General features: G+C 47.1%; 1 protein-coding gene across 2 annotated transcripts in view; it reads right to left on the bottom strand.

Moving 5' to 3' along the window:
• The window catches only part of MLLT1 (MLLT1 super elongation complex subunit), a 68,010-nt gene extending 67,096 nt beyond the window's left edge, over positions 1-914 (bottom strand). The window contains exon 1 of one of the 2 annotated variants that reach the window (XM_052643299.1): positions 864-914. In XM_052643299.1, coding sequence (XP_052499259.1) covers positions 864-875 — 12 coding nt within the window. In that variant the 5' untranslated portion in view covers positions 876-914. The remainder of the gene's footprint in view (positions 1-863) is intronic. The other variant, XM_052643298.1, reaches the window with a different exon arrangement.
• Between the last annotated feature and the right edge of the window lie 11,151 nt (positions 915-12,065).

The raw sequence follows: 12,065 nt of genomic DNA, 5'->3' as shown, positions 1-12,065 counted from the left end.
GATCAGAGCAGAGGGGGCTGAGGAAGCCAGCCCAGGTCTGAAACGAAGGATGTTCAAGGGAGGCCGGGGTCCTGGTGGGAAAGGCCTGGGACCTCGCTGGCGTTTGAGGAGAGGGCTAGGGCGGAGCTGGGGCTGAGGCAGGGGCAGGATGAGAGGGGAGAGAGGTTAGGGTGGGCCTGGGTTCAAAGGAGGAGGCTGCAAACCAGGAGTTCTGGAGGGACTCAACCCCCAGCAAAGGTTTAATGTGGAGAACAGACAGAGTTTGAGAGGAAGCAGGGCCAAGGGGCCAGAGCGGGCAGGAGACACCAACTGCCCTGGATTCAGAGAGGAAAGGGGGTACAGGCCGGATCAAAGGACTCTAAAGGGACCCCGGGGATGGCTGTGGGGACTCATGATTGAGCCAGCGTCCGGAGGGATGTCCCGGGGGGGGGCTCTGGGTCGGTCTGGGGTCGCAAGAGGAGTCCCAAGGTAATCCAGGCGAGGCTGGGGTCCCGAGGAGGGTCCCAGAGGGTCTGGGTTGTACTGGGGTCACAAGAGGTGTCCCACGGGGATCTGGGCCGGACCGGGGTTGCGAAGGCCATTCCAGAGGGCTCTGGGCAGCCAGGGACCGAGATTCACAGGGGAGTCAGGCGTTGTAACCCGGCGGGGTCGCGGATGGGGGAGGGGCGCCCCCGCCCCACATAAAGGCCCGGGGGAGCGGTGGGCGCGCACAAAGCGGGGCGGGCGGGCGCCGAGCGGGAGCGGAGAGGCCGGGACCGAGGAGGGCTGGGCCGGGCGGGCGGGTAAGAGAGGGAAGAAGGGAGGGAGGGAGGGGGCCCGGCGGGCGGCGCGGGCTGCGCTGGGGCGCCGCGGCCGTTCCTCACCTGATTGTCCATGGCTGGCGCCCCGCCCCGCCCCCGGGCCCCGCGTTGCTCGCCGCCGCCGCCGCCGCTCAGCGCCGCCCCGCCGCCCTCATTGTCTGTCAGGCGCCGCCGCCGCCGCTCCCGGCCGCCCGCCCGCCCGCCAGCCCCGCGGAACCGGAAACCACCGCCAGCCCGGGTCGCGCACCGACTGCGGGCCCCCGCCGCAGACTCGGGCCAGCCGCCCGGACTGACAGAGGTCTGGGCCAATCGACGATACGGACAGCCACTCGTGGGGTGGGACTTCCTGCCTGGTGGGGGCCTGCCGGGCTGCGGTCGGAGGGACGAAGCCCGCAGCCAATGGGGTGCCCGGACCGGAGGGGCGGGAGGAGGGAGGGAGGGAGGCGCGAGGCGAGCCCAGCAGAAGGGAACGCGAGGTGTGCGCCGCACGTGGAGGGGGGCGGGGGCGGGACAAGTGCGCCGCGCCTGCGCACTGTGGTCCGCAGGGGGCGCTGCCCGGTGGCCCGAGCATCCCTGGGGCCCGAGCTGAGCGCGGCCCGAGCTGAGCTGGCGGTTGGAACGCTGGAGAGGCATCCCCAGGGACATTTTTGTTTCCTGGCCACGTGTTGCTACTGTGTGATGGAATGAGCCCTGGGCTCTGGCACTACAGATTAATTTTACAATCCTGGATCTCTCTCATGGTTCACTCCCTTCCTCCCCTGAGGGTCAGTTTGCATCAATAAAATGGGGACTATCACAGTACCTTTTGATGATAGTTCACGCTAGTCTGAATGATACAAATCTGATACCGGCTACACTAACATAACCAAGACCTCATTTTATTCCCGAAAATTATCATGCCAATCCCTCCAAAAACCGATTCTTAATTTACCCATGAATATATATCTTCACAGGTCAGGAAACAACAGTTAGAACTGGACATGGAACAACAGACTGGTTCCAAATAGGAAAAGGAGTACGTCAACGCTGCATATTGTCACCTTGCTTATTTAACTTCTATGCAAAGTACATCATGAGAAACGCTGGGCTGGAAGAAGCACAAGCTGGAATCAAGACTGCCAGGAGAAATATCAATAACCTCAGATCTGCAGATGACACCACCCTTACCGCAGAAAGTGAAGAGGAACTAAAAAGCCTCTTGATGAAAATGTGAAAGAGGAGAGTGAAAAAGTTGGCTTAAAGCTCAACATTCAGAAAATGAAGATCATGGCATCTGGTCCCATCACTTCATGGCAAATAGATGGGGAAACAGTGGAACAGTGGCTGACTTTATTTTGGGGGGCTCCAAAATCACTGCAGATAGTGATTGCAGCCATGAAATTAAAAGACGCTTACTCCTTGGAAGAAAAGTTATGACCAACCTAGATAGCATATTCAAAAGCAGAGACATTGCTTTGCCAACAAAGGGTCCACCTAGTCAAGGCTATGGTTTTTCCAGTGGTCATGTATGGATGTGAGAGTTGGACTGTGAAGAAAGCTGAGCACTGAAGAATTGATGCTTTTGAACTGTGGTGTTGGAGAAGACTCTTGAGAGTCCCTTGGACTGCAAGGAGATCCAACCAGTCCATTCTAAAGGAGATCAGCCCTGGGATTTCTTTGGAAGGAATGATGCTGAAGCTGAAACTCCAGTATTTTGGCCACCTCATGTGAAGAGTTGACTCATTGGGAAAGACTCTGATGCTGGGAGGGATTGGGGGCAGGAGGAAAAGGGGACAACAGAGGATGAGATGGGTGGATGGCATCACCGACTCAATGGACGTGAGTTTGAGTGAACTCTGGGAGTTGGTGATGGACAGGGAGGCCTGGCGTGCTGCAATTCATGGGGTCGCGAAGAGTTGGACACGACTGAGCGACTGAACTGACTGAACTGATATACCTTTACTGTGACTTGTAAACTGTGTTTAGATCAGATTAAATGTATCGCCCCATCTTTTTCATGATCTTGTAAGCCACTTTTCTTTTGGACATTAGGACTTCTACCTGCGATTTGGGGTCCCTTGTGCAATTATTTTAAATTCCTTCTATAAGATTAAAAATCAGGGGATTTTGGTTTATTTGGCTACCCCGCCCCCCCATTTCTCATTTAAGTGTCAGGCTCAGTGGTAAAAATGAAAAAAACCCGCCTGCTAATGCAAGGAGATGTGTTCCATCTCTGGGTCGGGAAGATCCCCTGGCAGAGGAAATGGCTACCTACTCCAGTATTCTTGGTTGAGGAATCCCATGGACAGAGGAGCCTGGCAGGCTTCAGTCCACAGGGTTGCAAAAAGTCAGAGGCGACTGAGCATGCTCGCAAAGTATATATTAGGTTGTGTGGCCGGTGCTTTGTGAGGAAGAACAATGTCGGAAAATCAGTTACTTTGGAATGAAAGGAAGCCCAGACAAGAACTGTGAAGAGAGCCCGTGTCATACATAGTACAGAGTAACACTATACTTTTAAATCTAGGGCAGGGCCACCTGGGTTTTTTTGGGGGAGGTGTGGGGGAGAGGTTGGAGGTCATATTGAGAAAAGAGGCAACAATAATGCTAAACAATGATGCCAACCAATAATAATGTTATTAATACAAGGATGACAGGAGAAAAAAAAACGACACTGTTTTGAAACCCCTAATGAGCTAATCATTGCAGACGAAAGTTGACCATGGATACTAAAATGATTAACTGAAAAGTCCATGGGAAACGGGAGAGTATAACATCATGTCCACCATGTCACAGATTGCCTGCTAGATGCAAAGAGGCGGGAAAATGATGTTCCCATGGAAGCATCATATTGTTGCCAGCTGAGTTCAGTGACCACTTTTAGCAGCAGAGCAGTGGGATAAACAGATGATGAACTCCTGCGAGGGTGCAGTGAGCGATGCACAGCACCAAAAAAAGAAGTGATTCTTGCCCCCAAATACTTAATTTGAATCATACCTTTAGTTCCAGTTCACAAAGGAAACACCGAGGGTAGGGGATCACAGGAGGTGACACATGAGAAGAAATCAGGCAAGGGATTTCCCTGGTGGTCCAGTGGTTAAGACTCTGGGCTTTCACTGCAGGGGGATGTGAGTTCAATCCCTGGTTGGGGGGACTAAGGTCCCCAGATGTCAGACAGGGTGCAGTGAAAAAAATAGAAAACAAAGGAAGAAGAAGAAGCAATCGAACAAATTCAGAAGATGAAACTCTCAACAGCCTGGGAGAAAAGACATGAGAACCATTCAGAGTTCAAAGAGATAGTGTCACAACCAAATGCAATGTAAGGTCCTTCCTTGAATCTTAGCTTTGAACAAACCAGCTGTGTCACTGGGGAAATTTGAACTTGAATTGAATTATATTTCAACATGTAATTGGTTAGGTGTGATCATGGAATTACAGTTGTGTAGAAAAATTCTTTACTTTTTAAAGCTGCACGGGGCTAAAATGCCACCAGGCTAATTGCCTTTAAAACACATTAATTTAAAAACTAGACGATGAAAATATGGCAAATGTTAAGAATTGTTCAATCTAACTGATGGGCATATGGGATTTCATCAAACTGAGCTCTATACTTTTCTGTATATGGGAAACTTCTATAATGAAAAGTAAACATATTGGGACCTCCCCGGTGGTCTAATGGTTAAGAGTCACCTGCCAATGTAGGGGACACAAGTCTGATCATTGGTTGGGGGAACTAAGATCCCATATGCTGAGGAGCAACTAAGCCCTTGTGCCACAAGTACTTAAGCCTGTGCCCTAAAGCCCATGCTCGGCAACAAAAGAAACCAGTGCAACAAGAACCCCATGCACTGCAATTAGAGAGTGGCCCCCACTCACCACAACTAGAGAAAGCCCACTCGAAGCAACAATGACCCAGAGCAGGCAAAAATTAATTAACTAATTCAAAGTTAGAATAGTAAAGTAATTTTAAAATGTAAATATGTTTAATTCCCTGGTGGTCCAGTGGTTAGAATTTCATGCTCTCACTGCCAAGGGCCTGGGTCCAATCCTTGGTACAGGAATTAGATCCCACAAGTTGAACAGCACAGTCAAGTGCAGTCAAAAAAAAGCATCCATTGCCTAAAACTGAACAACTGTTTTCCTTCCTCGAGGAGGTAAGCAGAACACTGTTCCATTTTCTCATTAGTATGGCCTTATCCTGGCCATACTAGCTGTATACAAGCTTCAGAGGATGAATTTTAAACTCATTTAATCATCACAATATGGAGAGGTAGGTGTCGTTGCCCCCATTTTACAGGTGACAAAACTGAAGCTCAGATGAGGTTATTGCATTGTCCAATGTCCAATGTCCCATGTTCAGTATATTCCAGAGCCAGGGACCCACGGAGAGTCCAGAGCTACATATCTACCACCTGCGTCTTAGTGCCTGCTTAGTAGGCGGGCACTATCAGCAGCCTCCCCCATGAGAGCATCTCTACATGTTTCCAGAGTAAGGAAATCAAAGAAGGCTTCCTGGTAGAGAGGGAGTAGGACTGAGGCTGACTTGAATGGCATTGAAGGTGAAACCTTAATTTCTTTCAGAGGAAGGTAGACTGTTTAGATGTTGTTAGAAGTTGCTGAAGCTGAACCTCCAATACTTTGGCCACCTAATGTGAAGAGCTGAAGCATTGGAAAAGACTCTGATGCTGGGAAAGATTGAAGGCAAAAGGAGAAGGGGACAGCAGAGAATGAGATGGTTAGATAGCATCACCAACTCAATGGACATGAATTTGAGCAAACTCCAGGAGATAGTGGAGGACATAGGAGCCTGGTGTGCTACAGTTCAAGTGGTCACAAAAAGTCAGACACAACTTAGCAAATTAGCAACAACAAAGTTAGAAGTTGGCATTGTGCACAAAGTTGCTCTGGTTGTCATCTGCCATATAAAAAACCACCCTAAACTGAGTGACTTGGAACAACACTAAAAATTTATTGTTGGGACCCAGTCACCTTCAGAGATTCAGGTTTCATTCAATAGAAGTAAGAAAGGGCCAGGTCACCCATCCCCCTTTTTGGAAATTCAGCTGGGGATTCTCTTGTGCAGACTGGGTTAAGAATTACTGAGCTGCAGTTAATAACACTTTTGTCGTTATTGTATCTAATTTTTGTGATTATTTTTGATCTGTTTGACAAAGGACTTCTGGAAGTGACACATTTTTTCCTATTTACACCAGTGTGAGTGAAGGGAGTAGATTTAAAGAAAAACTTAGAGCAAATAGTAATTTGAGCAGAATGCATGATTGATAACCCAATGGCTTAGTGAGTCAAGAATCCACTTGCAATGCAGGAGACACAGGAGACTCAGGTTCGATCCCTTGGTCGGGAAGATCCCCTGGAGGAGAAAAATGACAACCATTTCAGTATTCTTGCCTGAAAAATCCCCTGGCCAGAGGAGCCTGGTGGGCTACAGTCCATAGGGTCACAGAGATTCAGATACGACTGAGCAACTATGCATGCATGCATGATTGACGCACATTATTCAGATGTTACAAGCATCTGCAACTTGGACAAGGCTTGGCCGAAATGGCTTATCTCTGCCCTTCATGATGTGAACTCACTGAGCCTGAATGAAGAACCTCTCCAACACAACTCACTTCTCATGCTGGGAAGTTGGTGCCAGCTGTTGTTTCTTCTCCATGTGGGCTCCTGCACATGGTGGCTTGGGATTCCTCACAGCATGGTGGTGGCTGGGTTCCAAGAGTGGGTATTCCCCCCCCCCCCCCCGCAAAAAAATAACAGTTGCATTGCCTTGGATGAACTAGCCTCAGAAGTCACATGGGGGCAATTCCACCATACTCTAAGCCCACCCACATTCAAAGCCTCCTTCATGGAACTTCCCTGGTGGTCCAGTGGCTAAGGCTCCACGCTCCCAATGCAGGGGGCCCAGGTTCAATCCCCGGTCAGGAAACTAGATCCTACATGCTGCAACAAAAGAGTTTGCATGCCACAACTAAAGATCCCACATGCTGCAAAGAAGATCGAAAGTCCCATGTGCCGCAAGTAAGACCTGGTGTAGCCAAATAAATAAAAATAAGTGTTAAAAAAAAAAAAAAGTAAAAAGGGACTCTTTCATAGACGAGCGTAAAGGTTATGGCTATAGTCCACAGGGTTGGAAAAAGACATGACTGAAGTGACTTAGCACAGCACTCAGATAGTTGACTTACAATATTAGTTTCAGATGTATAACGTAGTGATTCAATATTTTTGTAGATTATACTCCATAGAAGATTATGATAAAATATTGGCTATATTCTCTGTGCTATATATTACATTCTTGTAACTTTTTTTTACATCTAGCAGCTTGTACCTCTTAATTCCCTTCACCTGTTTTGGCCCTCCTCACCTCCTTCTGGTAACCACCAATTTTTTACCTGTATCTCTGCCCTCTTCCAACATGTCTTTAAAATCAGCTGGGTAAACAACAAGCTCATATTGTATAGTAGAGAGAACTATATTCAATATCTTGCGATAAGCCATAATGGAAAACAAATTTTAAAAGAATGTGTATATATATGTATGTTTAGCTGAATCATTTTTATATAGCAGAAATTAACACAACATTATAAATCACCTATATTTTTATTAAAATTTAAAAAAATCAGCTGGAGATTCTCTGTGCAGACTGGGTTAAGAATCACTGAGCTGCAGTTAATAACTTTTTGTTGTTACTGTATCTAGTTTTATGGTTATTTTGTAACTGTTACAAGTGACTCTTGGAAGTGACACAATGTTTCCTGTTCAAATTCACCAGTGTGAGCAAAGGGAGTAGATCTAAAGAAACAAAAAGCAGAGAGCAATTTGAGCACTTGGCAGCATGCAAGACTGATATTATGTCATTCAGACTTGTTACAAAGAGTGAAACTGAAGCAGGAGTCCGGCGAGCAGAATGTGACGTTTTGGAAGTGGTGAGTTTAGCTCCGTCTGTAACTGAACTGTATATTAGGTCTCTATCGCCCTCTAGTGTTCCAGATCACTTGCACCCAAAGGGGGCGCTTGGTATGAATTACACTACCTTTCTTTCACCTTGTAGGCGGTTCAGCCCTCCCGGACTTTTTTTTTGGAAGCCTCTCTCTGGCCTCCAGAGACCGACTACTTCCGAATGCTTCCTGTGCCTTCCAGTTTCCTGCCAGCCACAGATGTACACACAGAGCCACTCAGCACTACAGAATAAGACCAAGCTGGAGCAGAGTCCAGTGGGGGTGCTGGAGACCTACCCTAGATTAATTTCAAATCAGAGCAGACGTTAAATGTCATACTGAGGCACTTGGCCCTTATCCCACAGGCAACGGGGAGCCATGAAAGGTTTTGTGTGTGTGCGCTAGTCACTTAGTCGTGTCCAACTCTTTGAGACCCCATGAACTCTAGCCTCTGTCCATGGGATTCTCCAGGCAAGAATACTGGAGCGGGTTGCCACTTCCTTCTCCAGGGGATCTTCCTGACCCGGGGATCAAACCCAGGCCTCCTGCATTGCAGGCAGATTCTTTACCATCTGAGCTATAGAGAAGTCCCATGAATGGTTCTGGAGCAGACCCAAACTATGTGCAACAAGGCATTTCCCCAGAAAAGGGTGCTACAGTGGACATCTGTAATTTTTTCTCTCTTAGCATCATTCTCCTTTAAAATATATATATTAATTTATTTATTGGCTACACTGGGTCTTCATTGCTGAGCACTGGCTTTCTCTAGTTGCAGTAAGTGGGGACTACTCTTCATTGCTTCTCATTGTGGTGGCTTCACTTCTTGCAGAGCTCAGGCTGCAGGTGCCTGGGCTTTGATAGTTGCAGCCCATGGGCTCAGCAGTTACAGCTCCCAGGTTCAAGAGCACAGGTTCAGCAGTTGTGGTGCACAGACTTAGTTGCTCCACGACATGTGGAGTCTTCCCAGACCAGGGATCGAACCCGTGTCCCCTACACTGGCAGACGAACTCAACCATTTGACCACCAGGGAAGCCCCTCTCCTTTTTATTTCTCCCTGGCAACAGTCCTCGATCGGAGGGCTCCCCCTGGGGGCCAATATGAATGTGTGTGTTTTTAAATGGCAGCCCCTCTGGAGGATGCCAGCTCATGACAGGCACGGGCTTAATACTGGATTTCACCTCCTACTTGTTCCCTCTTCCCCCCAGATCAGAGTAATAGATCGAGGCTCCCCTCCCTCTGCAGAGGAAGCACGTGCCCAAGTCTGGCTAATCAAACAGCTGCATCCTTCTGGCTACTGGAATTGACTGGGGGGAGCGGGGACATGACCTAACACCAGCCAAGACCTTAGTAAATTTTAACTGAGGCAAAATTCACCTAACCTAAAACTAATCATAAACTATACTCAAGTGTACAATTCAAAAGCAACTAGAGCTTACCAATGTTGTGTAACCATCAGCTCTGTCTAGTTTTCCAAGACATATTCTTCACCCCAAAGGAAACCCTACACCTATGAGTGCTCACGCCGCATTTCCTCCTCTCAGCCCCCGTGTACATGTGTGCTAAGTCACTTTAGTCGTGTCCGACTCTTTGTGACCTCAGACTGTAGCCTGCCAGGCTCCTCTGTCCATGGCATTCTCCAGGCAAGGATACTGGAGTGGGTTGCCACGGCTTCCTCTAGGGGACCTTCCCCACCCAGGGGTTGAATCCGAGTCTCTTATGTCTTCTGAATTGGCAGGCAGGTTCTTTACCACGAGTGTCACCTTGCCCCCTCTCAGCCCCTAGCAGTCACTAATCTGATTGATTTTTTCCCTTATGGATTTACCTGTTCTAGACATTTCACATACATGAAATCATAGAATATGTGCCCATTGGTGTCTGGCTTTTCACTGAGTGTAATATTTTCAAGCTTCATCCATATTGTACCCTGTGTCAGTGCTTCATTCGTTTTTAAGGCAGAATGATATTCCATTGTATGGATATACTACTTTTGTTTATTCGTTGATTAACATGTTGGTTATTTCCACCTTTGGGCTCTTATCAATAGTGCTGTAATTCTATTTACAATAGCTAGAACATGGAAGCGACCTAGATGTCTGTCAACAGATGAATGGATAAAGTTGTGGTACATGTATACACCAGAATATTACTCAGCCATAAAAAGGAATGAATTTTAGCCAGTTCTAGTGAGGTGAATGAACCTAGAGCCTGTTATACAGAGTGAAGTAAGTCAAAAGGAGAAATGCATACTGTATATTAATGCATATATATGGAATCTAGCAAGATAGTAAGCACTGATGAACCCATGTTCAGGGCAGAATAGAGACACAGACATAGAGAACAGACTTGTGGGCACAGTGGGGGAAGGGGAGGTGGACGAAACTGAGAGAGCAGAATGGAACACACACGTTACCATGTGTAAAATAGGCCACTGGTGGGAAGTTGCTGGATAACGCAGGGGCTAAACCGGATGCACTCTAACAACCTGGAAGGGTGAGACAGGTTTGGGGGTGGGAGGGTTCAAGAGGGACGGGACCTGGGTATACTTATGGCTGGTGCAAGTTGCTGTATGGCAGAAACCAGTACAACATGGTAAAGTAACTCTCTTCCAGTTAAAAATTTTAAAAGAGAATAATATATACAACTGAATTATTTGCTATACAGCAGAAATCAACAAAATATTGTAAATCAACTATACTTGAACAAAGTTAATTTTCTAAAAAGAAAAAATGGTGCTGCAATGAACATTTTTGTACAAATATTTCTTTGAATACCTGTTTTCAGTTCTTTGGTCTATATGCCTAGGAGTGGAATTGCTGGATCACATGGTGACTCTGTTTAACTTGTTAAGGAACTGGTAAATTCTTTTCCACTGCTGTGGTACCATTTTACATTCCTACAAGCAACCCACAAGGGTTCCAATTGCTCTACGTTCTCATCAGCACTTACCTCCTGGCTTAAGAAAAAATTATGGCCAACTTAGTGGATGTGAAATGATAATCATAGTTTTGATTGGCATTTTCCTACTAGACTAATGATGTTGAGCATCTTTTCATGTGTTCTTGGAGCTTCAGTGTATACTTCTCATCTTGGAAGGCAATAAACCTGGCGCTGCTTGCAGCCACTTCCCACCCATGAGGTGCTCCAGGATAGAGAAGCTCAGCCATGGTGACGTCATTTGAAGCCTGACAGTGAAAGTGTTAGTCACCCAGTCATGTCCCACTCTTTGTGTCCCCATGGACTGTCACCTGCCAGGCTCCTCTGTCCTTGGGATTCTCCAGGCAAGATTACTGGAGTGGGTTGCCACTCCCTTCTCCAGGGGAATCTTCCTGAACCCGAGATCAAATCTGGGTCTCCCTCATTGCAGGCAGATTCTTTACTGTCTGAGCCAACAGTAAAGCCTTCAGTTCAGTCACTCAGTCATAAAGCCTAGATCCAGCCATACCTGCAGTCTGATCTCTAACTTCAAAAGTATATGTGCTGATTATCATTTTGTCATTCCAGCCAGCTAGAGCTGAACATTTCGTCCTTTGCCACCATGAGTCCTCCATGATGGAGGTGGGGGCTTGCCAAGGCCCCACGGTGAGTTAAATTACAAACTGGATGATTCAGTGGACCTCCTTCCTACCTACTCACTGCCTCCATGCCCCAGGAGGAGGCTGTATGGAGTGGTCAGCAGGGGACAGATCGTGGCCATGCATTTATAGACAGAGACAAGGGGAGTGTGAAGTGGCTGCTTTTCTATGACACCTGTGATTCCCTCTGCCCAGAATGGTCTTGCCCAGCTCCAGGCATGGCTGCTTCCCTCCTCACTGAGGGCTCAGCTGGAAAGTGCACTTACCAACTGATCACCCATATGAAAGGGCATGGTCCTTGAGAACATCGCTGTGCTTTATCTTTTTCACCCATCCGTGACTGCAATTGCCTCTTTTATATTTATCTAATGTGTGCCTCCTCATTAGGGCAGGCACTTTGCATGTCTTTGTTGTCTTATATGAGGACTGGTGTCAAACATGTAGTAGGAATTCAGCATACAGTTGAAGAGATGAATGAGTGACTGAAGGAAGGAAGGAATGAACAGGTAGTGAAATAGATGAATGGAAGGGTGATTGAATGAATTGGATGGATAAGTGAAAAGATGGCTGAATATGGATGGATGGATGAAGGATGGTTAACAGTTGGATACAGAAATAGATGTAAGAATAATGGATGATGGAAGGATGAATAATATATGCATGGATGGATGAATAGATGGATGTGCGGATGGTTGAATGAATGGATGATACATTAATAAATAAATGGTAGATAAAAAGACAGATAATAAATAAAAGAGCAA

The sequence above is a fragment of the Budorcas taxicolor genome, chromosome 7, assembly GCF_023091745.1.
Source record: "Budorcas taxicolor isolate Tak-1 chromosome 7, Takin1.1, whole genome shotgun sequence".
NCBI classification, from domain to species: Eukaryota; Metazoa; Chordata; class Mammalia; order Artiodactyla; family Bovidae; genus Budorcas; species Budorcas taxicolor.
Note: the sequence above shows the minus strand (reverse complement) of the source record. Positions and strands in the feature narration are given on the sequence as shown.